The sequence below is a fragment of the Leptonotus elevatus genome, chromosome 21 (assembly GCF_054856555.1).
Source record: "Leptonotus elevatus isolate MCC_2025b chromosome 21, RoL_Lele_1.0, whole genome shotgun sequence".
NCBI lineage: Eukaryota > Metazoa > Chordata > Actinopteri > Syngnathiformes > Syngnathidae > Leptonotus > Leptonotus elevatus.
Window position 1 is genome coordinate 7,000,236 of NC_141259.1, and position 27,614 is coordinate 7,027,849.

A 27,614-nucleotide genomic window follows, 5' to 3' on the forward strand; every position below is an offset into this window, starting at 1 on the left:
TGTTCACATTTACCGACATTCGAGATATATCAGTGGTGTATTTACATTTCTACAGGACCAGCTGGAGTTGGATTGAATGAGCTGAAGAGGAAACTTTTGATTTCGGATCCACAGCACTTCAGTGTGACCATCCCACGTAAGTTGACTTTATTCCATTTATAGACAAAATCCGTCTTTCAAATGAAGGAAATTGGACAATGTCCCGTGGCACACCAGTACGAGTACTCAACTCTTAACTCATTTGCTCTGTAAAACGTATAAATGCATTCTATTTTTATTATTACCAGTGTCCCAAAGACGTATTTATACGTTTTGTAATTATTATTATTATTATTATTTTGATGCTAGAGCATACTGAAGACTTTGATGCAGCCTCTGAACTGAAGAGAACAGTTAAAGCAATGGTAGTTATTACAAAAGCGGCCAGCAGGTGGCAGCAGAGTATAAGAGATCAACCAGGGCCATGCTGCAGAAAGCTATTTTCCCCACTGTTTTAAACAGATTTGTGAATATTGATCAAACTCAGCCATATTCTAATGCTAATTCCTGCAAAATGGAAACAGATAGAATATTTTTTTTTTTCTGATGAAAGAAGAGACTCTAATCTTTCTTTTGGTAGGTTCCATGTTTTTAAAGCAATAGAACACAATATTCTGTGGGCCTTGCAAAATCGGTCAAAATCCAGTAAAATAGCTGGGAGCAAAGGAGGGAATGAGTTAAGAGGGTGACTATAAATATTTGCTGGCTAAATTTCATTGTAGAACAGCATGCACTTAAAAAAAGAAAACGATTAATGTAACAAATTAACAAATAATAGCACATTTGCTAATTTACTGACAAAAATTCATATTAGTACCCATCTATGTTTTTTTTAATTTATACTGTGTTACTGTATGTCTATATATGTAAAATTTAGAACCAAGTATTGTGCTGGAAAAGCTTTCAAAAATTGCCATAACTGTACTAGAATAAAGTGAAAATGGAATTTGATCTTTCGCCTTAATTGTCAACACTGACTTCTGTAACCACATTAGAGACAAAACTAATCTATACTGGTATTAAGCAATAACACATACAGGGAGTTATTGGAGCCTTAAAACTTTCAGCAATGTTAATAATGACTCGGTTTCCTGCCCAACAGTGAGTCAGAATCTGAGATTGAGGTCATCAACCCTCTCTCTCACTCTTTGCTCTCTCTCTGTCACTTTCTCAGACACAAGCCGGCCCAAGAAGAACCTGGAGAATGATGGCGTGGAATACTATTTCATCTCGAAACAGCTCTTTGAGACGGATATTCACAACAATAAGTAAGCAAACTTGTAGCTGACATCATCACACAATAGAAACGTTTACTAAAACTAGGGGTGTTCGATGACACTTTTTTTTTTACAACGATACAAGTACGAGTAGTCACCGATACCAAGTAAAAAAAAAAAAAGACAGATCATTTTAAAGAAAGACCTATATAGCTTCCTACTCTTCTAATTTCTAATTTGTGGTTCCTGATTAAAACAGCCACAAGATATGGAGGACCAAAACTGCCAAAATTAAAAATAAATAAATGAATAATTAAATTAATAAAAGTAAAAACAAAAACAGATATAAAAAATATTATCAAAAAAATAAAATAAATGGAACTAAAAAAACAACAACAAAATACATCAACAAATAAATAAATAAAAGTAAAAATAAATACAAAAATAAAAAACGAGATTCAAAAAATAAATACCCAAGACACGCTTAGGACCACCCCCTCATTTGAATAACATTCTGTCCTGACAGATTTCTGAAGCATGAAATAAATAAATGTGAGAGGAGAGTATTTTTATTTATTTATTGATGTTTGATTATATTTATTTTTATATATTTTTATTTTTTTTATTTATCTTTTATTTATTTATTTTATTTCAATATTTTGTTGTTTTAATTTCAATGTATATATTTTTTGTATTCAATTTTTAAATTATATTTTTTTCATCTGTTTTTATTTTCACTTTTATTCATTTATTAATGTATTTAGTTAGTCATTTATTTATTTTTTGATTTTGGCAGTTTTGGTCCTCCATGCAAGAGGGCGCCACGACCTTGAAACAAGGCCGGGTATCTGTTAACAAAAAAGTATGAGAGAAGAGTCACTGGCAATAGATGCTAAATTGCTTTTGCTAAATTCTGCCTTTTATGTTGCAATTCAGATGACCTAGAATTCTGTTATATACCATGGACCCTCTGTTTGTTATGACTGAGCTGTTCCCAGCAACATTCATATCTATCTTCTTTCCATCTCGCCTCACAGGTTCATCGAGTTCGGCGAGTACAAAGGGAATTACTATGGGACAAGTTTAGACTCAATACGGTCCGTCCTTTCCAAGAACAAAGTGTGCCTTTTGGACGTGCAGCCTCATGTGAGCGGCCAAAAGGATTCCTCTTACTTTCTACTTATCTTCTTTTTCACCACACATACAGTAACACACGTTTAACACCATTTCTTGTGGTCTTGCATTTCAAGTAGCTTTTCTTTGTCCCCCAGACATTAAAGCACTTGCGGACGGCAGAGTTTAAACCATTTGTGGTTTTCGTGAAGCCTCCTACGATCGAGAGACTGAGGGAGACGAGAATTAACGCAAAAGTCATTTCGGGCAAGGATGATAAGGGATCCGCTAAGTCATTTACGGTGAGTGCAGAATACATGGATGGAATGGAGGAGGGATTTAATTTCACTTATATATATTTTTTCCTTTTCACACGTGTCCCAGGAGGAAGACTTTCAAGAGATGATGGCAATTGCCCAGACAATGGAGAATCAGTATGGACATCTATTTGAGAAGGTCATAGTAAACGATAACCTTTCGGAGGCCTTCGGCGAGCTGCGCGTGGCGCTCAAGAAAGTGGAGATGGACACACAGTGGGTTCCCGTCAGCTGGACTCACACCTGAGATTCAAAAGGAAGAAAAAGAAACATGAACGCTTTTGCTGTCTGTGCGAGTGTTTTGGTGGACATTTGTGCTATAAATGCAGTTGAATGCAACTTGTGGAATCTCTATTAATTTCAACCTCCAGTGGGGTCTCGATTCAGATCTTTTGACGACAAAGTCCATTGCACTTGAGGCTGTTTCCAGGATGTGGATCGTGGATGCAAGACGGAGTGCTTCGTGCCTCCCGGCACATCAGCCAACCACAAGCCTTTCTTCAGTGTGTTTAAAAGGCCAGACTGTTAGAAACCAAAGGAACTGTTACATTTCTTCTTGGTTTGACAACTTACATGCACATGTCTGTAAAATAATGCAAGGGGGAGGGAAATGGCGTACGTCGGCGTATTAGGGCAACTAATAAATATTTTTTTTTTTAGAGCGTGGGTGCAATATTCTGAGAAAAAAACTCGCAAATGTGAGAAAAAAAACACGTACATTTGCCACTTTATAAAGTTGCAAATGTATGTTTTTTTCTTCCAAATTTACCACTTTAGAAAGTCACTAATTTATGAGTTTTTTTCTCGCAAATTTTCCACTTTATATAGTCGCAAATTTGCCAATTTATAAAGTTGCAAATTTGAGTATTTTTCGCGCAAATTTGCCACTTTATAAAGTGGCAAATTTAGGAGGTTTTTTCTTCCAAATTTGCCCCTATAAAGTCACAAATTTTCCACTTTATGAAGTCACAAATTTGCGAGTTTTTTTTCTCAGAATATTACCCACACCCTCTAAAAAATATATTTATATGTGGCCTTAATACGCCGTCGTAATGGTGGGCAAAGAGTTTGAGTTTATCTGTCTTATATTTTTATGCTTCTGAAATTATTTCCACTTCAAAGCATTGTTTGGTACATTCTTGTAAAGGGCAGTACATGTTGAATTTTTATGAAAAAAGTAATATATTTTCTAATACTTTTTAGTTTAGTTTTTTTTTTTTTACATATTCTATACATATACAAAAAAAAATCAGAGCAAAATGCTCTCAATTAACTATTTCACGATTATCTTTGTGTTATCCTCCCACAAGCCATTTTTCAGGGATTCTAGCCTCCCGACTGCATTTAGATTGTATACAATGACCCCCCCCCCCCCCCCACCTTTTTAAACGTCGTACATATTTTACCTTTTACAAGTGGAGCAGCTTCCAACACTTGATAGGGAAAGCTACAAAAGCTAAAGTGAATGTTGTCGTTGGTTGTACGTAGAGGATATTTGACTTAAGTACCACTTTTGTGCCTGGTTACAGTTTTTTATGCACATGTTGTGTTTTCATGGGGTTTCTCCCGGTACTCAGGCTTCCACTCACAATCCAAAACCATTCATGTTAGGTTAATTGAAGACTCCAATTTATTTAAGACCAAAAAAAATGAAGAGAATTTTATGTACCAGGTGATGATTTCACTCAACTTTAAAAGGAAACCTGAACTTGAGTTGCAGATTATTTACAGTCATTGCGCTAAAATAGCTAGTTTTTGGTTGAAGTTTTGGATTAACTACATTATGAGTTTTGTTTTTTGTTATTTAGCCACAGCTAGAGGATGACACATATTATTCCCACAAGGGTTTGGAAGGGACTTTTTTATGTTTAGTTTTTTTTTCTGTTGTTCAGTAGGCCTAATAATTACACATTTTAAACTAAAGGAACATCATGTAATCACATTTCCGTGTTCCCCTGTTGGACCTGGGTCACTTCTTCATATCTGTACTTAATCAAAACTGTACACACCAGAAAACATTTCTTGCCATAAATATATTGCTCATTCTACTGGGTAATGGCTACATTTTGTATTAAAAGAAAATCCAACCATTCAGAGCATCTTGTCTTGAATTCCTGTCTACATTATATTATCTAGCGTCATGTAAATTAGCCTTTCCAGCAGTTCTCAATTTGACTGTCAATCCAAGAAGTGAGGATGCATATTGTTTTTTCAAATTCGGAATTGCCTACAGATAGCCATAAGATGGCGGAAAAGCATGTCCCTGCACCACTGATCCCCCCCGCCCCCCACGTTGCGGAGCGTGCAACTGAGGGCCACAAGGGCGGAAGAGCGAGCACTGGGTACGCGGCCCATAAAAAGCAACCGGAAACAGCGCTGATGTGTGAAACCCGGAAGTTCCGCCTCCTCAGTGGCATATACCCATTAAGAAGTGAATTAGTCTGTAGTGAAGATGGATTTGAAGCAACCCCCCCCCCCCTCCAAAATTCTGCATTGCCGACAGACAACCACACGATGTCGGAAAAGCGTGGTCATGCACCTGTTGAGTCGAAATGTTTCCCTTCTTTCCCCCCCAACACTTTCTATTCCGCATTCCTGCTGTCCTTTATCTGTTTTCATTAGTTTTTTGGACTCAAATGTATCCTAATTATTTTTGCCACTTCAACAAATTCTGGCTCTGACCCTCTTACCCCTCCCTCATCAGCACCCATAGCCACAGCCATGTGAAGCAGTGATTTTCACCGAAGAAGCCCAATTCCTCGTAAATCATCATGCGGACATCTGTTAGTGAGAAGCTGCATGGCACGCGCCTGAAAACACAACCCTGTCCCTGCAGCCTTCCATTTAATAGGAACGGACGTGGTGACATTTTTGGCAGTGGCGTGTTGAGGCAGGAGGAAGACATTATTCAACGATGTGTTTTTCCACAGGAGAAACCCCCTCAAAATGGCCAGCATTAAGGGGGATATTTAATTGGCTTTTCCCTTGAAGCTTGTATTTCCATTTCAAAAATGTCATGTCAATGAACAGTTTAATACTCTGCAATTATGCACAAACCACTGAAATGGAGGTCTATTGTTTGTTTATGTGCAAATTAATATTCCCTTTACCACACTTTAATACACTGCAATTATATTCTTATGGTGGTGTGCATTTGGCTGTAATTGTAGTTGTGTCATTGTGTCTGATGGCAACATTATTCATTTTAGATTCATTATTTATTTAAAAAAATGTGATTTAATGCCTGATGATACAAGGATTATATATACACACGTGAAGTTGCAGTTAACATATATATATATATATATATATATATATAATATAGTGATCCAGCAATTAGCTTCTGGTATTGGCTGTCTTTTGCAGTCTCTTTTTAAGTCAGCGCCCCCTGCTTTACTAAACGTAGCCACTAGATGGCAGTAGAGCCCTTTCAAACTTTCCAATTTGCACCAGGCAACTGTATAGTGGCCACCTGACAAAGTGTACTTACTGACCCATGACTATATTGTATAATCTGAATTTGACATGGCTGAAGGTTTTTACAGAACCGTATGTTTATTTAAGTTTGGCCTTTATGATCCCTATCAGCCTTGTAAAACAGCCCATGCCTGGACATTGGGATTTATCACACTGGGCAGCACTATTCATTTTCGGATGCAACAAAAGGTAGAAATAGCTCATATTACGCAGCAGACTTAGCATACACAAAGAATTGGGACAACTCAGTACAGTACTAGCTAGCAATGTGCCATACATAAACAAAGCAGGCTCAGGTAACAACCAATCACCGCTAGAAAACAGCAAAGCCGTGATTGGTTAATACCCGAGTCCCCCCTCCCGCCTCCCCCCAGTGAGATAGATAATAACGGTTAAATTCGCTGCTTCATTTATATTCCACAAACAATGCAATATTAATCATAATGCTGTGTTAAGACAAGTGGAACTGCATAGAACATTATTGTAAAGAAAATGTTTGGGTTGACTTCGCCATTAAAGCTAGCTTAACAGAAATGGTCAAGGAGTTTGATAGTTAAATTTGATTGATTTATACTAATCAACCCGTTATTTTCCACCTTGGGAGAAACATCATTTGATCTCAAGACATCATGAGGACTCTAGGCCATCCTATATCTGCAAATTCTGAAAACAGGTAATGAAAGTCAGTCTAGGAGTTCTTTGTGCACTGTTTGCAGAGGTGGCAAATCCCGGTCTGGAAAGTAAAAACCCTGCCACAGTTTGGCTTTAGCCATTGGTGCTAGCGAGCTAGCACCCTAGCAGGTAAACAAGCACCTTGGGAACTAGCTACGAAGCTAGCTAGCTAGCTAGCACCTGGGGCTAAAGTCCAACTGTGACAGGGTTTTTACTTTCTGGACCTGGATTTGCCACCTCTGAATCTTGTAATGTCAAAATAGCAATTGTATCATTATCATTAGCTTAATGTTATTAATGTAATTACCCGTGCCTATGGTTGTTGGAAGGAAACATGAAAGCAGCCAGCAGAGAGACCCTGTATGCTAGGCAAACAGGATAACATTTACAGGTGCTCTATTTGATTGACACACCGGTGGTGAGAATCCCGCAATGCTAACACTCCACTGACATTTTCCACAGACTTCATGTGACTAGGAAGCGCTTGTCGGAACCATGACCACCGCAACACATGGACCACAAGCTAACAACAAGCCACATTAAGGTAAGGTAAAAAGGTGTTTTATATATATATATATATATATATATATATGCACACACATATGTGTGTGCGTGTGTCTCTTAGAAGCGTACGTGGGTGTGCATACGTCATCACGATAGCAAGAACACAAAGAAGGGGCAGAGTTTGATGGATAAACAGTACTTCGTGTGAATTTGAACCCTATTTATTGAAAGGCTGGAAATTTAGTGATGGCAAAGTAAAAAGCCAGACCATCAATTACGATTAGAGTCATTTTCAGGCAATTACCTCGAGGGCTCGTGTTTCCAAACAAAACATGTTAAGAGTTGTGTCTTTTTTGATGATGATGCTGTGAGGCTCTCTGCAGGTGCAAAGATCAATGTTTACATTTCGACGAATAGTCTGGTATGGAGGACCAAAACTGTCAAAATTAAAAATAAATAAATCACTAAATTAATATAAATAAAAGTGAAAATAAAAACGGATATAAAATATACAATTAAAAAATAAAATAAATATAAATCGAAATATATATATATATATATATATATATATATATATATATATATATATATATATATATGTAAAAATAAATACAAAAATAACACACTTAGGACCGCCCTCTCATTTGAAAAATATTTCGTCTTGATAGAGTGTCTGTAGCATAAAATAAATAAATGTGAGAGCAGAGCGTTTTTATTTATTGATTGATATTTAATTATATTTTTATAGTTATTTTTGTATTTCTTTCGACATTTATTTTTATATTTATTTTTTGAATCTCTTTTTATTTTTCTATTTTTTTTACTTTTATTTATTTATGGAAAAAAAAAAAAAATATATATATATATATATATATATATTTCCATTCATATATTTTTTTTAATCAAATTTTTGAATTATATTTTATTATGTCCGTTTTTTATTTTCACTTTTATTCATTCATTTAGTCATTTAATTATTTAAAATTTTTCCAGTTTTGGTTTATCCATATGGTAGGGCTTGAATCTCTTCTCACACCTTTCTGTATTGTAGGGACAGAAAATAATAGGACAGATACTGGACTGGTAACCTTTTCCTGTGGCACACCTGATAATCTCTCACGACACACAAAAACATGCTACGGCACATTGGTTGGGAATCACTGCGTTATGGCATAATGGCAAACCGACTTTCAGTCTAAAATCCATCTCCTTAAACCTTTAAAAGACTCTATGCCCTTATAATAACCCTATTAAAGTAACATTGTTTTTCCAAACTGTACCTGCATGTTCTATCAAAGTTAACAGCCCCAGCACAGCACTTAAAGTGGAGAGTGTTTAAGCCATGCACAGCTGCGCAGGAGATGAGCTACGCTCACACGAAACACCACGTAGGGATATCTTTTGATCGGACAATGATTTCACCAGATCTGCTAATAACTTCCTGGCTGCATGTTTGTGCATTAGCCTAACATGAAGGATTTATGCCATCTAATCCTGTTGTAGCGTGACCATTTCCTGTTGGATTGAGTCCGCAATGACACCGACTAATGAGACGAAGATACGATGGTAAAACAGTCACTAGATGAATACTGTACAGTGGTCGTTGTGAGCATAGCTGTATTTTTGTGACATCTGTTCCAACCTAATTTCAAGAATCTCGAGCATCTCTACCCAGATGTTTTGGAGTTTTGTCGAAGACTCAAGGGAAGCCTGGGGGAGGGTGTTGCCAGCAGTCTCCGTGCTGGACACATTGATACAGAACCAAAAGCCAAAGATTTGTTGCCATTGGACGAGCTCCTCATTTCCACTTAACATCAGGAGTGAAATTTCCACAGTTTTTTTTTTTTTTTATTGGCGGAAAACAAATGGAAGCAGCAGTATGTGTGACTGAAAGACAAATTATGACATTTATTTGTTGGATTACAATGAATTCATCTGCAGTTCAGCCATTTATTTTCTAGCACTGACTGGAACACTACATTTCTCAGTGGGAGGTTCAAGTGGAAGATTTACCATGCATCAAATATATTGCCTTACATACAGTATATCATAAACATGAAGATATCATAGTTTTGCCCTATTTTAATTGTTGTTTCTCAGACAGTTCTTAAACCTGGGTTCGATTGGGGTCAAGACACACACCCGCCGATATGAGCAATATGAATTCACTATGGTGTTCCACAGGGTTCAATTCTGTGGCCTCTGCTGTTTTCATTGTATATGCTGACCCTGGCTTCCATCTTAAGAAAACAGCAGTAGCTGTTTTCAGGTGTTGAGTGATGGGAGTCAGCATCCTAACTGCATGATTTGCAATGCCAAGTTGAGCCATTCTAGTCCTGCATAACTAGTTATCTAGCAAAACTACATACAGATCACATGACGTACAGTGATAATAATAATGATAATAATAAATTGTGACAGTATAATTATTATTATTATTATTATTATTATTATTATTGTTATATCTCTGATGGCAGAAATTTCAGTGAATCTGGACCAGTAAACCCGCTGTCCAGTGCAAAAAAAATATATATATATATATAAATATTTTTTTAGTTCATCTCCCACAACGGCCAGAGACTGATCGGATATTCTGTCATGAGGTCTGTTCTGTGTGCTACACCTGAGTGATGTTAAATCCCATCTGTCCCACCCACAGCCTGTGGAGACTGACAAAACTGTTTCGGCATATGTGTGGGAATCAATTTAACCGGAAATGTTCGAACCATGAGTCTCTGTTTTTGTCATGGTGTTTCTCGTGTTTCTCGTATATATATATATATTTTTGTCACAACCCTATTCTTCCCAGGTACATTAGAGTTGAACAGCCAAATGAATATTATAATGATTCAATTAAATTCTCTTCTTTAAAGCTGAGTATTATTGTCAATACAATTTAAAGGTATCTTCTTACATTTATGAAAGACCTGACTTATAAATTAAAAAGATTCAGAATTGTCTTAAAGTGCCATATTTACAATTACTGAATTAGAATTATGAATTTTTTGTCCATCTCATCTTTGCTGATGTCAATGTTTGTGTAACAATTAAAAGATCTTTGTGCAGTTTGTCACTTTTTTACTTGCGACTGCCACCTCTGGCCCAAAGCGTAACTGCAGCATCTGTGTCAGGCTCGTTCATGGTGTGCGTGCGAGTACGTGCACGATCTTAAAGTGACAGCCACTATTGACAAACGAAGATATGACTTCAAATGAGGAACGAAAAACTCCGCCCCTCCCTAAAGAAAATGTGGAGTGTGCAGGGTCCGCACACTCTACTATAAAGGGACGATAAAAGCTGATAGGTGCAGTTGTAGTAAAACAGTCGGGGCTCTTCGTACTCATCTGGGCATTGGTGAAGCATGCATGATGTAGAAAACGCTTTAATATTACCTTTTTAAACGGCACAATGCACCTTTAACAGTTACCTAATAACAGTTTTAATGTTTGTGGAGTTTTTAGCATATCCTTGACATTTAAGAAGAATTGATGTTCCATAATTAATCAGTATTGAATTGAAGTGAAGTGAATCAAAACGGGAAAAGATCGAAACCAAATCGAACTGAACTCGTGTGAATCGAAATCGAATCGATTGAGGTAATTATAACCGATACCCATCTTGAATGTCATATGAGTAAAGTTGATTAATTAATCATCTGTCAACATTCAAGACCAATTCTTTCAATGTTAACAGTTCATGTTGGTGATGTGTTGTTCAGCATTTCCAATTAGACATCAGAGTGATGAATCTATTTTCCAGCTATTTCGTGTGCCCTTGAGGTGGTGTGTGGCTAAAATTGCCGATGAATCATGTCGTTGGTCAGAATTTGCATTGTAAATTTGCTTTTGTTAGATTAGTCCCTGTAATTTGTCCGTCTTTCTGTCCTCCAGGAAAGCCTCAGAAGTTGTTGACCCGGGCAACTAGCAATTAGAATCATGTTTAATGTATTTAATTGACTGGGATTTTTGCAAGTGTATGCTACATTAAAGAAAATCTGTGGAAAACAGTTCTTTTCTCAGTCTGATTGGGCATGAAAGGGGAAGTGCTGTTTGGCATTTAAAGTGGTTACTTGCTCTGTGCAGGACGCTTTTTCACTTCATGAGATTTTTATGTACAGCATCGCGATGGTCATGGGGAACTCTGGGTTGGGCCGCTCCGGTTGCAGCCACAACAAAACATCGTGGTCCACTGCAAGCTAGTCCATCCGCTTCACACGGCCTCCACGCGATGGATCCAGAATAGTCCAGGCAAAACAAATCAACTGAATCGTGGAGCAGCCCAGCACGAAACAAGTTGGCTCTCACTTTCGTGGTGAGGATTTGGACCAGTCTTCCCGTCTTTTCTTTCCCTTTTATAGCTTTTATTTCTGTATTGGATAAGGGTTCTGATGTTACAGATCCATACATGCTTCCCTTCATTTGAACCTGGGTTTATATTTATAATGTGCACACACAGTAGTTGCTACCACAATGATTATTTATTTGCTCTCATTCTCATACCATTTGTAATTTCTTCTCCTTGCTTTGTCGCACAAACATTCTTATATTTAATTTGAACTTGTTTAGCCACTCGCTGCCCCTCCCTTTTTCTGTTTTTTGAAACTGCATGACCCCAATGGCACGTTACCTCTTTTATTGTTTGCGATGGTGTTTCTGGTAGACCATGGACTGCTCACAAGTCAATCGCGAGGGGTGTAGGGAAAAATGAAAGACGGGTTATGTGTGTGCGTGGTACACTTATTTATTATTATTTTTTCTTTTTTTTTAAAGTAGGTAATCATTTTACTACGACGGCGTATTAGTGGCATGTATAAAAACAATTTCAGAGGTGGGGTAATATTCCGAGAAAAAAAGTCAAAATTTTGCCACTTTATAAAGTGGCAAATTTATGAGTTTTTTTTTCTCAGAATATTGCCCCCACCTTATAAAAAATATGTTTATACATGGCCCTAATACACCGTCGGCAGGCCAAAGGGCATGGGTTCGATTTTATATATATAAATATATATATATATATATATATATATATATATATATATATATATATATATATATATATATATATATATATATATATATATATATATAAAAAAGTTTATATTTTTTTAAATGAAAATATGGTCACCCTATAACAAGCCATGGACACAATAAAATTATTAAAATTTTCCCAGCACAAAAGTGAGCGGAACAGACATAGAAAACATACAGGTATCTTTTGTCTCACCCCTCCTACCGGCGTATTAGCACTCCCAGTGGTAATGACATTACCTTGTATCTTCCCACTCACTTCCTACATCCATTAGCTGCATCCTATATTTCTTTAAATCTTTTATTAATACATTTTGCGAGATGTTCTGTAGGGAGTTGCAATCTGCAAACGACCGCGGGGACCAGCTGACCTCAGGCAGGCTTGCATGAGCCAGAAACTCAGGTTTAAAGTAATGAGGATCCCAGATTCCGTCGCTGGATAATCTCATAATGGGGACAAGATCATCACTTTGCTTAAGTAAAAACTACGGGGACTGATGTAATAAGACTGCCACTTGTACTCTGTGGAAAACAACTCTTTTGTGTGGTGGCAATAGCTTGTATTTGGAAAAAATCTTGATTAAGGCAGTACAAGCAAGTAACACTTATTTTAAGTATCTTCTAATAGGCTTGCAAGGAGCCTCACCTACTGGAATCTTCCATCATGCTGTTGAATGTCAAAGAGACAGGCCAATGCAACATACTAAAAACAATAATTAACCATACAATAAGATGAGATGGTTGATTTAACCCAACATGTGAGTTAAATACTTTACCCAAATTTGCAACTATAAAACAAGACTGACTAGACATACTAAGTGTGACTAATACAAGACCATAGCAACTGACATTATTATCATAAAGGACATAGTAACTACATAGCAACTACAAAATAAGAGTGACTAGACAAACTAAAAGTGACTAATACAAGACCATAGCAACTGACAAAATGATTATCATAAGGGACATAGTAACTGCGTAGCAACTACAAAATAACAGTGACTAGACAAACTAAGAGTGACTAATAATCATCATAAGGTACATAGCAAACACAAATGTCATCACAAGGGACATAACAAATGCATAGAAACTGACAACATCAACATTATAACACAATAACCCCATGACCCAACCCAAAACTCAGTCTTATTTTGTTCAGGAATCTATCAGTTTGTGGCAACTGTACAGTATATCCCAGGGTTAATCATTCTTTTGGCCATTTAAAAAAGTGCATTTTCATATGCACTTAAGCATATCTACCTCAATCATCATGCAATTTTAGTTAGCAGAAAATCCATGTGGATGTAGTGGAACGCTGTTACCAAGCTGTAACGCTAAATATAAAAATAAATTGAAGACTACTACACTTGGTCAAGCAGGGATGGTGATTTTTGACATTTTTTATGTGATTTTTAAAATGTGAGACCCAACACATTTCAATGACAAAAAAACAACCAAAAAACCCAAGTGTGGTCTTATTGCTGTTATATTGTGTGGTGTACCAACACAGCACATAAAAAATAATGCCAGTCGCTGTACTATGACAGTTGCGTGTCACATAGTGCCACAGCACATCCAAATGACTGAGAAAAGGAAAAAAAGCAAATGAGAGTTAAACAAGAAGAAATAGAAGATACACCTTGATGTTAAAAACTGAAAATCAAAAAAATTAATCATTACCACAAAAAAAACACACGTTTGCTTAACTGTAGGGCCCGCATTTTTTGGGGGGCAATGCCAATACCAATTTTTTGGAAGAAAAAAATACGGATTACTGATTACTTGGCCGATTATTTAAAAAAAAATTATATATATATATAATGCATACAATTATTATTTTCCCATAATAATATTGGTTATTTGACGGAACAACCCTCCCGAACTCATGCTAATGTCCGGTTAGCATTTGAATGGGATCCTCCCTTTGTTTTTAGCATTAACGCTAGGCTAGCGATGTTTTAAAAACAAAGCATGTTTTGTATTTAAATCTACATTGGATGTAATTATTATCGTCGTCTGTTTAGTTTTACAGGTAACTCTAACTGAGATGTCATTAAACAGCTTAAAGGACGCTTGGTTTGACAACAGAATAACATACGCTACACACTTGCTAGTTGCTAATGCTACGCAAGCAAAATGGTTTCACAGCGTCGAAAACTTTTCTTTTCTTTGAGTATAACGTTTTATTTGGCCCATTTGGCCGATTGTTTTGGCAGATGTTTGAAGGGCAATAATCGACCGATTATAATCGGCGGCCGATTAATCGGTTGGGCCCTACTTAACTGCGAAAAATTAAGCATAACATAGAAATGGTTCACTTTAAACAGAATTTATAACTGAAATTTCAACTGATTTGATATGTACTGTAAATTGTGGATTTCAAATCTTGCCTAAAATAAGCCACAAGGGGTCATTTTATGATGATGATGATGGTTGATTCCACAGTCACCATGTTTTTATTCAATCTAGCACCTGAGGGACATTTTCCTTGATTTCTCGAGGGTATTCCATCTCTTTGTTAAGCATCCCAGAATCTTTGAGAATCTATGCCAAGGCAGATTGAATGCTGAGACGAACACACCTGATATTTTTATTTGTTTGCAGACAGACAGAGATAATGAAAAAAACATATTTTGTCTGTCTGGCCTCATCTTCACAAGGGAATCTCCGCAATGTGTAGCCAACATCCTCACTTCCTGATCTAAATCATATTGTTTGCTCATTTATACAGTAAATACATGTTAAAAATGAAAACACGTTCATTAGGACAGAGTTAGTCAATAAGATACATGCAGAAACTCTTTAAATATACCAAACTGTGCTTTCATATGGTTTTTCTAAAATATCTGATCCTTTGGTGGTCTGTTTTTGGATAAAATCCACGAATCACCAAAGCAACTGAGAGAGAAGGAGAACATAAATGTAATTTTCAACCTCTCCCTTTATGGTAATAGTGTCTCCGTACTTATGTTTGTTTAGGATCGAGTGTGTTGTGTGCAAGTTTGAATTATAGTGTACTTTAGCTGCTGAAGTAAAACCCTACTGCTGGGACTGAGGAAACCCGACAGCTTTCATTTGATGCTTGGGATGTCATGAAAGGTCAAGGAAACATTTTGAACATGGATACTGTAATGATGCTTATGGTTTGTGCATGTTCAGGCTCAAATTCTTGCTGGCCCCTTAAAGAGAACTGTGCATTGCATGGGGCAGATAGAATGATACTAATGATGGTGGCATTGTGTTTCTCCGCTGCATAGAAAACCATTTGAGAGAGAACCTGAGGCCTCACCTGTACGCCAGCCTGATTACACCTAGCTAATCTCTAAGGGCAGTGCGTGTATTTGCGGTTCACTCCCGTCTTTACAGATATACTTAGGTGGATGTGAAAAAAAAAATGTGTGACACACACACACACATGGCTTCACTGAAATCAGACCTCTTCCAAATGTGAATAAATATCAGCTAATGTATCTGATACTGTATGTGCTAATGTTTGAACATTATCAAAAATCTCATCAAAAGGGATTCTTTCATCCTGGAACTTATCGTTTTGACAAAACCAGGAAAAAGACAATAGCAACATGCAAGGTTTCAAACTCGAAGGTAAGAAGCACAACTTCTACTTTTGTCTGTCAGACGCAGGTAAGCTAGCTTGTTTGTGAACTGGGAAGCTAAGATAGCTAGGTTAGCTTGACAGTTTAGCTTTCCAATGGGCTATATGCCACGGACTTCCGGCGAAAGTGAATAATATGGTAGCAACTTCCGGTTCTATTTAAAGTTACTGAATGCAGAAAATTGAATTTCGAATCGCTACTGCCATCTGTGGCCCAAAAATGAAACTGTAGTAACTGTAGTAAGTGCCAAGAAAATACTTATTTTTAATTATTTACAAATTATTTTATTCATTACATCAACACACAGCCCTAACCTGTAGAATTGTAAAGCAAATTAAAAGGTAAAGTAAAATGGCTTAGCAAGTTAGCATACACCCCCCCAACATTGTAGAGACCTTCTTAAATATAAGATTTTTTTTTAATTGTTGAAGTCGTTGCAATGTATTTTCATAGTTTCTGGAGCTTCTGTTATTGCTATTCCATAAATAGGGTGCCTTAGTCCAAACAAGCAGAACAACGTTTCCTCTCGTTTTAACCTGATACAGAGACATGAGGCAGCCCGTCGCATTGTGGGCCAAATGGAGCGACTGGCAAATCCACAAGAGTATACAACAACCATCTCACCTTACTCCAAAGACATTCAGACAAACATGGCTACCATCAGTGACACATCATTATTAAAACGTTTGTCATCTCCTTCCTCACATGTCTCACCACAAATTCTCAATAGAATCACTTTGAATACACAGACCATTCCGTTCCACAGGATACTTCCAGGCGAAAATAGACACATCAAGCACAAATATCATGTTAATCTGACAGGAACCGCAATGGAGGTGTCCCGGACAGAATGACAGACAGAAGGGAAAGAAGATTTCAGACTTGCTTGAAGATTTAAACCAGACTTATTTTCTGTCTGTCTCCAATCATTTGAATTCATCACAACATTAGCAGCCGTTCACTTCTTGTAATCTGATGACGTCGCAGAGATGAAGCCAATATGTTCAAATGCAATCTTTCTGTCAGTGCTGTGACTCCAGGTCAGTCCGATCAGAGCTTAAACGACACAATTACTCTCTATTCAATGAAAGGCATTTGCTCTAGTGATCTTTATGCACCATTCGCTGTTACTTCACCAAGTTCCTGCACTAGAAAACCCCACAGGAAATCGTATCCAATATTCAATTTCCACCTGCCTCAGGTGGGACTCGAAGACCAACTTTCTGTCAGCAGGCCTTTACCCAGACCCCAAGATCACACATTTTGTGGTTAGTCCGTTTTCCTGTCTGCTCCCGTTAGCTGCTAATAGGCTTGGCACTGCATCGTTACACTGCAATTACAACGCGGGCTTGCCAGTTCGTACTACAACTTCTAAAGGTGCTGCATCCAACACTTGTGCTTTAATGGAAGGTTTTTAATGAATGAGCTCATTTTCAGACAAACTGGCCGACATTTGCTATGTACTAAATGTGTCTGAATAACCGCGTTGCAGTCTATGTAGCATTCTAGGTTTTATGAATTATAACAACATTTTAGATATTTATCCTCCGCCCAAGCAGGGCGGTGTGCTAAAATGATGAAGCAAACGTTGTTTTAAACCGCATCGTGTTGTTGAAATATGATTTTAGTTTGATGTTTGCATTAAAAGTTCAGTAGAGTAGTCTGCTGCAGAGAAACCTCTCTATGTGATCATCAGAGGTCAATAATGACGGACTAAGGATTGTCGAAAGTGGGTTTTTGTCCGTCAATGTAATCATCAATAGTCAATATTAACGGATGTGGGCATTCCGTCAATGACGATGACAGTGGGTTTGATGATGGACAAATGACAGACTCGATGGACTAAGCTATCTCCGAGGCAGCCAGACCATGTAGGGCACCAGACCCACAGTCCCCCAAGGAACCCCAAATGCTGATCCACCAAAAGCAGAGAGGAAGGACCCCCAATAGAGATCCTGATGTCACGTGACTTTCTCTGAACACGCATGTGGCAGGAAATTATTGGCGCAGCGTTAATGGGCTACAATGTTTGGGAGGGCGAAAACTAGCGTTTATCCGTCAACTTTCCGCCCAAGAGCATTGACAGTCACTTTGATGAAAAGGACATGATATACATGCGCGAGGTGAGGTGGTCATGTGGGATTGCCAATGAAGTTTCAGGAGGGCTTTTTTGGGCAGCGCTGCTAACATGGAATTATCCCCTGTTGCCGGTGAGTGCTTTCAAATCTGATCATACAAAGGCTTTACAAGTTTGTACAATCAGGGTTTATTTCCCCTTTATGTGTGGTGAAAATGCCATCGAAGTTGGCAGTGTTATTTATGTACGTTAACAACTTAGCAACTGCTAAATCGGCCGCGGCCGCCATCATTTATACCGTATAAAGTCTTCTTCATGGTGTTGGTCAGTTCTTAAATTCAACTGTGTAATAATCTATTAAACTATAGCAGCACAAATGTACAAAATAGATTATTTCCCCCACATTTTGCTTGTGGGTAAGAGTTAGAATCTGCTGATTTAGCCACCATGTACAAAGTGCAACATTGGCTACGCATTGGTTCCTCTTTTCGCAGCCTGGAGCATGATCAATCCTTTTTTTTTGCCTCTTCTCGTTGTGGCAGCTGGTCCACAACAGCTGTCAATCATTGTTCAAGGGTCTATCATGCCAAAATGGCTGAGCTAACGGCCATTTTCGTACGCGTGATGTCAATGTCAAGATCTCTACTAGATGTGGTCCTACCCCAGAGACAGAAGATAGAAACCAAAGGCAAACCGTGGGGGGCCCTGAGGGGTTGTGCTCGCTCTGTCCTGGCCGGGGGTCGACGGCCCCCCTCTCTGGTGGAGGTTTTCATGAATGCCAGATCCACCACACCAGCATCTATCGAAATTCAAACACAATCTGCTTCTTCCTCTGGTCGTTGAATCGGTGGAGGCTGATGTCTGTGGATCTCCCTCTGCTTCATCTATCCTTGCTTCCTTTCCTCAGTCTTTCCTTTGGTCTCTTGAGGTCTCCCTAATTGGTTGGAATTTAGATGTTTCTGGGGTTGGTGAAAGATTCTGGTTGGTAACCCGCTGGGTAGTAGGCGATGTCTGGTCGGTGCTGGATTTCACTTTCCTTTTTTTTCTTTGATCCTTTCTCGGGTCTCCTGACAACTACACAACTAGCTGGATTCTGAAGTATTCGGTTTCGGTGAACGGTATGGGATTTTTAATAGGTTTTAGGTGAATTAATGAGTACACACTCACACGCACGCACACACACACACCAGCACATGCACATACTCACGCACATACCAAAAAAGAAAAAGAGAAAAAAAAAGAGAGAGAGTAATGATGACATGTCGAATCGGTAAAATTACCAAATGAACAATACTGAGCTTTCTCTTGAAAAAAAAAAAAAGAAAGAAGAAGAAATAAACCAAAGGCAAACCAAGTCCAGTCAGTCAAATCCAAGGGACTTGTTTACTTGAAAGGTCATAACAGCTAAGGTTAAACTGTTGTACTCCAGCCCCCGAGACGCTACATTGAAAAACATCCAGTCACCATACCATACAGCATTTTATGCCCTGAAGATGTGGTAAGCGTAATCATGAAATCACCTGCAGCTCTGACCAACTGTGAGTCAGAAAACAACACTTTTATACTCTAGGTTTTACCGGATCACACCAGGAGACAGAATAGATGGATAACGCACGGTCTGACATTGGATCTGCGGTGGTGGGTAGACAAAGTAGTCAACAGGCATAAGTCATTTGATGTGAAGTTTTCTGGGTGGTGGACAATGAGCAGATGCCTCAAACCTCCTTACAGGTCTCAGACACTGAAACACTATCTAACCCTGTGATATCCAGACCATTTATTCTCCCTCCATCTATCAAGTGTTTAGTCACTTGCACACACTTGCTTTCACTCTTTGCCAGACTGTGTTTCTTCAAGTGGGTCTGGATTTCTGTGGGTTATGGTTTGTAAAACCTATTTTTTTCTTCCTGTTGTTTAAGGAAATTGTTAGTTTTTTATTATCACTAAACAAACAGTTTGAATTTCCTGAACATTTTTAGTAAGCTACCAGCCTTCAGTATGATTCTTATTAGTTGTGTCTGAAGAGGATTAAGATGGATGTTATGTTTTTCTTTCAGCCCTTTCTTTATTTCTTTTGCTGTCTAAACCCATGTTAGTGATGTTTTTCACATATTTCCTCATAGTGTTGTGTGTATTTTAAGTCTGTGGGGTATTTCTGGTAGCAAACATAACACGCAACGGAGGCCTTGTGGAGACAGAACACACACTTCATTGTTGTAGCATGTTTTTTTCCCCCAAGTCCTAGCAAAGTTCCATATTTATATATCCTCTTCTTGAACATTTTTTGTATGCTAATTCTTTATCCTTCAAATTTAGAGAGTCATCACTCATCAGTATTCCAGTTTTTGATACGGTCATGCCTCCTGAAGTCATGGTCTGATTAGGACTAAGCACTCGTTGGCCACGGCTCACGGTTTCAAGCAGTCTTTTTTCCTTTTAATTTTAGTTCCACAAGGCCACTTTCTGCTTTACGTTCCAGGAGCACTTCTTGCTCACCTAGAGGACAAAGAACTTTCTATGCAAAAAGTGGAGAAATCAATTAAAGGTACATTATTACACGGTGGACCCACTCTTGGAAAGTGTCCTGAACTGTAAATAAAAGTAATTTCAATGTTGGGTTTGCTCATTGAGCACCAGATAAATTCCACAGTTTCTAAGTAAGCCGTGTGCAGCTCCAACTACCAAAGCAGATGTGCCACATGGTATGTTCTCATTTGTTTCTGACGTTTTCTTACAAAGATGAACTAACCAGCACTGCCGGCCTGTCCTTTTACACCCATATGTTACTGAAGAAAAGACCTGCAGTGATGGGTGGAGTTTTTGGTACTTCATGAAGAGTAGAGAGTAACTATTGAAATTTGTCGCGGCTATGTGAAATCAAACAGACGATGATGACATTTTCCAAGAATCGCTATCGACTGGCAGTTTTACATTTGATGCCATAAAACATAAAACATGCAGGCAGGAGCAAAACTCAGCCACACATCAATGTCGGGGTCCAATCTTGGAATCCTATGTCGGCACCACTTCACGCTCCGTCTCGTGTTTATCTTCATCTCGAGCCCCTTCGCCACTCTTGTGCAAGTTCCTGTTTCTCCCAGGCTCATTTCTAGCATTGCATTGCAGGTTTCTCAAGGTTGAATTTTTTTCTGACAAGTGAACAACCATCACCACTGTCTTCAATAGTCCATCCTCTTGACTAAAATGCAGTATGTAAGGTTCATAGTGGGATTAGTAAAAAAAAAAAAATCTAACTAGGGGTGTAAAAATTAGTGTGTTAAGTTCCTTTAACACCACTATTTTTTTTTTTTTATAATGACCGTCCCTTACTTGGAAAGCCTGTACTAGGGGAATAAATAAATAAATACATTTTATAATAATGCATATATTTGTGGAGACTGGGGTCAAGTTGTACTTTGCAATTTTTAAAATGTTACTTCATGTTAAAGATTAGATAGCTCTTAATATGAAAATAAAAATGCACTGATCTGTCACCAATGTCTTACAAATGCAAGTATGCCATCCAGTGGTAGAAATATGACCAACACAAATCAATATCACACTTTTACAGTACACTACATCTTTTTAATTTTAACTACATTTGATGAATTATTAAATTACTGTATCATTAATTAAAAGATGCAGCCATATTTCTATTAGTTTAACATTTGTTCCCACTTTTATGTTAACAAGAGTATGATTATTATTATTGTGCATTTTATTGTACATTTAAAACATATATAAAATTTGTGATTAATCATGAGTTAACTGTTGAAGTCATGCGATCAATTCCGATTAAAATTTTTAATTGCCTGACACCCCACTCCTAAGGCAAGAAGGTCACAGACAGGCACAGTTAAAAAAAAATAAAAGGGAGCTGAATACAAGGAACAATGCCGAAGAGTCTTGCAGAACAACTTGTCAAAGAGTGTGTCAGCAGTGGGACTCGTTCTAGAGCTGCCTGGCAGCCCAGTAGGACATTAGTCAGAAGGACAACAATCTGCCCAGCAATGCTTCAATTAGATTTGGAAGAAGCCTGTGTCCTTTTTGTAGAAGACACATGACAACCTGCCTGGAGTTTACTCAAAGTCACCTTAAGGACTCCTAGACCAGTGGTTCTCAAATGGGGCTCATGTACCCCTGGGGGTACTTGAAGGCACTACAGCCCTGTAAGATAAAATAAATAAATAAATAAAAAATCCATGAAAAAATCCTTTACAAATTATTATTGAATTGATTAAATATTTCAGGATAATATAAGTTCATAAAACGAAAACGAAACCCGGATTTTCCCCCATACTAGAATGGTTCGAGCCAACTTGTCACGTGCCCCCTCTCGTCACCTATCAATCACTTGAAAACAATTAAGTTAATTATTTATTTTTGATAACAAATCTCTTCTATGATCCAAAAGAGGACACGTTATGCTGATTATTTTTTTGTGGACAAATATTTATTTATAATTAAGTTCATTATTTGTTTTTGAGAACAGATGTTTACTATGACCCCAAGAGAGGACACTTTACTTTATTATTTTTATGTACACAAATCATTAGAAATACAAAAACAATGGAGTTTGAATGGTTCTAAAGGTTAATAAATCAGAGCGTGATGGCACGGCACTGTGTTTTGTTTTTGTTTTGTTTTTTAACCCAAAAATGCTTTGTGCTGGTTAGGGGGTACTTGGCTGAAAATATATTTCACAGGGGGTACATCACTGAAACAAGGTTGAGAACCACTGTCCTAGACCATGTGAAACAACATTCTGTGGTCTGACGAGACAAAGAATGAACTGGCGTGAACGCCAGACATTTTGAAACTTGGCTGCTCCAGAGTGCTTTTTCAGCAGGACGATGACCTTAAGCACAAATCCAATATATCAATGGAGGGGCTGTGACACAATGAATAAACAGTAGCTCTGTTAGATTTTTATCAGTAGACATGATTTTCCTACTTTTATTTCCATGCTCTATGTGTGTGTGTGTGTGTGTGTGTCTCCTTCCCTCAGCCAGAGGGCCTTCAACTACCATTGTTCTGGAATGCTTACTGGGAAATCAAGCTGAAGCTTTAGGCCCGAAGCCCAGCTATCATTCAGACCTATAGCCTTGCCTGTTGTCCGTGTCTGTTCTGTGATGAGATTTGACAGCAGCCTGTAGGCTGTCATTGCATTCCTGCACAGCTGCTCCTAAATCACAAAAGGGATGAATCAAGTGTTGTTTTTGTTTTTTTTTCCTGGTCTGGCTGTGGGCTGGAGCAAGTGCGGCGACTGCGTATGAGGCCATGTGCTTGCGGTCTTGTGCATAAATCATTCAGTTTCTCCATCACTTATCAGTTTTATGTAATGATGTGTTTTTGTGTATAAATGAGCACACTTGACACCAGTCAGGCCTATTTTCCATTTCCTGTAATTCTCCAGAGCTCTGACTTTGTATGTCAACATTGTGCAATGTATTGAGGCTGATAAGGAAATGTTGAGCCAATTTGACTTGACTGTTGAAGTGGTTTGGAATCATCACCAGGCCACTGGGACATATCAAATGTCTGGTGGAACATCTGAATTGTTGCTCTAGTGCCTAAGAGAGCAGAAACATTAGAGGAGACACATTATCTTGATTCTTAAGTAGGTTTATTATTGTGTATGCGGGGGAGCATCAAAAGTGTGTAACTGCCTTGTTTTCTTACTTGCTGTGCAAATATAGGAATACAGGGGGTCTTTAGTTTATAGAGTTCAAGTAAAGTCAGACACAATAAATATTTGTATGAAAAACACTTTTCGGCTGCTAAATATAAAATGTATTTAAATGATGAGCATGCCACTCACTGTGCCACAGTACACATGGGTAATAATGGAGGGGAGGCAAATCCAGGTCCAGAAAGTAAAACCCCTGCCACAGTTTGGTTTCAGCCATTGATGCTAGCTACTCGCTAGCAGGTAAACGAGCACCATGGGAGCTAGCTAGGGAGCTAGCTAGCTAGCACCCGGGGCTCAAACCAAACTGTGGCAGAGTTTTTACTTTCTGGACCTGGATTTGCCACTTCTGGACCTCAATATGGTCCCACAAGCTCATCCACCCCTGGTTCTTGCCCACTACCACTCTTTGACTCTCACCAATTACGAAAGACACTTAGTCCTTTCTGATCCATAAATCGAATGCATCACTTTGAGAACCCACTCAATCCATTTTTTACCAATCTCCACCCTTTGTAGTACTTCAACCCCTCAAAAATTTCTTGACAATAATATGTTCTATGCAGCCCCACTAGTCTAAATATGATATTCCGGTTAATATTGCGTTAGTGGAATATGCGTTAAAGATGTATTTCAGGATCTTCTCGAAAAGTAGAAGCCAAATGTCCGTTTGTCACTTTTTAAAAAATGTCCATCCGGAAGACCATCCTACCAACTTTTCGCTCGTCTAGGGGTATCGCCTACTGTTAGAACAAATTTACATACGTTATCCCATATTTACTCTTATAGTATTGCAAAGCATGACTCTTGCTCTTGCAGCTGCAGCACAGTAATTGTGCTCTTATCACAAGATAAGGACTGAAACATTTTGTTGTTGGAACGCTCTGTAAAAAAATAAAAAGAGAGGGCTCGGGAGAGTGTGCCTCAGAGTGGGTAGAAGTTTGTGACTGAGCACAGCTCTGTACGTTCTCCTCGCGAGCAAAAAATAATCGAAGTCTTTTGTCTTCCTTCCTTGTCTGTTGTTTATTAAATGTTCTAGGTTGACTGAACCTGACACCTACACTGTAAAGATCAGTAGTGATATTTACTTGAAAAAAACTAGTAAAGGTTGATGCACTCAGAAATTCTCAGTAAATTTTACAAGGGGTTTAGAATTTCTGATGTGAAAAAACTTTTGGGAACATGCAAGCTCATCTTCCTGCGATGGATTAAAAACAGCTGGATTTTGCTGCATAACTCATATTCCACAAATGTAATATTGATCAGAATGTCATGTTTAGACTAGTGAGGTCGCATATAACATCTTATTGTCAATAAATGTTTAAGGTTGACTTTCCTTGAATTATTCCACCAGTTTTGTTTGTCATACAATTTCACCACCAATTGTTGCAAGGTCGAATTTATAAGGCTCGATCCCCCCTGCTTTCACCATGTGACTTTTGTTTGCTTCTGCCCCCAGTCCATACTGTACACCCACTACCTTGACCTTGGTCATGTCTCTTCAGACCCAAACATCCAACCAACGACGTGGAAATTGAAAAACAAATCTGCAAGGATGACCACAGGTAACAAACATCATCCAGTGGCCAATTCACATCCACTTGTTTGCTCACCCACACCTGTGTAAACCCAAGTGCAAGCCCGCAAGGGGGGGAGTCTTTTTACTGCTGTGTGGCTTTGTTTTAAATGTCAAGTTCTGTTTATTGTAATCAGAATGCCTCAGACATGCATTCCTTCTGAACAGCTCCGAGCTATACATCATTCTTATCACCCCAGTAACCTGAAAGAGGAGAGGATAGGTTGAAGGTTGAAAGTTTCTGATAGTCAGTTGGGGGAAGACTATGGATTATAAAAAAAATTCATATCTTACTTGTACTCAAATGTTAAAAAATGAGTAAGTAGTGACAGTAGGAAAAACTGTCACTGCTGTCTGTACTGCTCTTAATGGCAACAACCCCATAGCCTGTTCAAGTGACCTCTAAATATCAGCCTTCATCCCGAGTTGAGATTTTCTTTCTTACGCTTCTTTTCAAATTACAAATTTCCAAATTTATGCTTCCTGATAGTCTCCCCGGGATTATCAGGTAACAGGACAAAGCCCAGAGATGGTGTATCAAAGCCTCTCGCAGGAGCAGAGTATTTCTAAGGAGGATTGTTTTTCAACCGAGCCGCCACTCTAAATGACCGCTATTGAAGTTGAGGCCGAAGAGTTAGATGCAATGTATTTTGGTCTCGGGTTGCCCCTAATGGAGGCCCAATTTATTGCCTAACATAAAATGACATTGCGCCCCCACCTTGCCTCTCACATAGCAGGTGACTGCGACAGATCAAGTAAACTCGCACTGTCAACACTGCGTAGAGACAATTCAGACACAATGCTCATTGTGACTGAAATAATGTACTTTCCAAATTAAAATAAAATAGTAATGAATGTCTCTGGAGTACCACATCTGCCATTGATCTAAATCAAAGTCCATCAGGTGAAACAAATCCAGTAACAGAACTTGATACAGTATTTAACACAGCCCTGGTGGCTCAATGATGTTCAGAGGTGGCCAATCCAGGTCTAGAAAGTAAAAACCCTGCCATAGTTTGGCTTTAGCCATTGATGCTAGTTAGCTAGCACCCTAGCAGGCAAACAAGCACCATGGTAGTTAGCTAGGGAGCTAGCTAGCTAGCACCTGGGGCTAAAGTCAGGGTTTTTACTTTCTGGACCTGTATTGGCCACCTCTGCTGATGTTGTTTAACTGCCCAAAATCAACTTCAGTGAGTAGAGCGACCACTAGGAGCCACTAGAGAGCACGTTTTTGTCTTCAGACTGTCTATCTGCTGACAGAAATATGCTGCCACCGAAATAAATATTTTGCTAAGAGAAAAGGAAAGTGTAAATATCTATTTGGAATGCTTAGATTTGTATGTTTGCAGTATTTGTATTCCACATAGTATTCTATAAACATTGAATCAAAAGTAGAATTTTGCAGCATTTATTGTAAAGGTAAACAATTTGCCTGTTGTGACTTTAAACACACTTCTCATAGTCCCAGGGGAGACCAGCATCATTCTTGCACTTTCTTTGTATGAAATTCCAAGAGTGGAAAATGTGATGCTTTTCAGGCAAGCAAAAACAGCAGAGACGTGATACATCGTCCCATCTGTCATCCATGCTGAGATATAGAACAAGATGCATTAACGCGGCAACACGGGGGACTGCTCTCTGTCTTTCTTTGCTTCCTTTCCACCCTCCCATGCTTTAAACATCATAGCGCTGAAATGATGAATGATGTTGTAGCAGGTCAAAGATGTTAACTTACTAAAGAGCTCGGCTAGACTGCCGCATCTACCTGCCTCGATAGTTTTGTGTTCCGTCCCTGCCCTTTTTTGCTGCTGCTTTTTGTTTTACTGTGACTTCTGTTAGTCATTTTCATATCCACAATATTCATTTCACTTCATTTGTATCGGACGAAGTGATGTAATTCAGAGTCTAATGTAGTTCAGCTGCAGTACCTTGACTGTTGTGACTTTTCGGGGTCTCTCACCGGTGGTTCTAAATTCGTGGAATGCTCGACAACCCCCCCACCACAAGTCGTTACCTCTGATGAGCCTCTGGTCCCTAATTCCCCGACCACCTGGGTCTTTAGTCAAATACATTTATCTACCTCTGTCAACATCTGCCTGACCACATAAAGGAGCACACTGAATCTATCTGTTCAGATTATATGTTAATAGATTTTAGGCCACAAAATAAATCTACAACCATCTTAATGTCAAAAGCTCATTTGCTTACGTAATATGATGATCATATTTTAAAAAAAAGAAAGAAAGAGAAAACTATAAAAATAATGTTCTAAGCCCAACTTTTTTTTATTTA

The 27,614-nt window shown here is 38.4% G+C and overlaps 2 protein-coding genes across 13 annotated transcripts in view; both read left to right on the forward strand.

The window, feature by feature from the left end:
* Positions 1 to 4,780, forward strand: part of mpp7a (MAGUK p55 scaffold protein 7a) — a 31,250-nt gene extending 26,470 nt beyond the window's left edge. For all 4 annotated transcript variants that reach the window (XM_086066074.1, XM_086066076.1, XM_086066077.1 and 1 more), the window contains 5 exons: positions 56 to 136; positions 1,214 to 1,307; positions 2,294 to 2,402; positions 2,528 to 2,671; positions 2,754 to 4,780. In XM_086066074.1, coding sequence (XP_085922200.1) covers positions 56 to 136; positions 1,214 to 1,307; positions 2,294 to 2,402; positions 2,528 to 2,671; positions 2,754 to 2,933 — 608 coding nt within the window. In that variant the 3' untranslated portion in view covers positions 2,934 to 4,780. The remainder of the gene's footprint in view (positions 1 to 55; positions 137 to 1,213; positions 1,308 to 2,293; positions 2,403 to 2,527; positions 2,672 to 2,753) is intronic.
* A 1,780-nt stretch (positions 4,781 to 6,560) lies between these two features.
* Positions 6,561 to 27,614, forward strand: part of odad2 (outer dynein arm docking complex subunit 2) — a 125,928-nt gene continuing 104,874 nt past the window's right edge. For 4 of the 9 annotated variants that reach the window (XR_015092221.1, XM_086066617.1, XM_086066603.1 and 1 more), the window contains exons 1-4: positions 6,561 to 6,836; positions 7,165 to 7,226; positions 7,298 to 7,379; positions 25,206 to 25,311. The gene's annotated coding sequence lies outside the window, so the exon portion shown is untranslated. The remainder of the gene's footprint in view (positions 6,837 to 7,164; positions 7,227 to 7,297; positions 7,380 to 25,205; positions 25,312 to 27,614) is intronic. The other 5 variants (XM_086066604.1, XM_086066608.1, XM_086066610.1 and 2 more) reach the window with 3 other exon arrangements.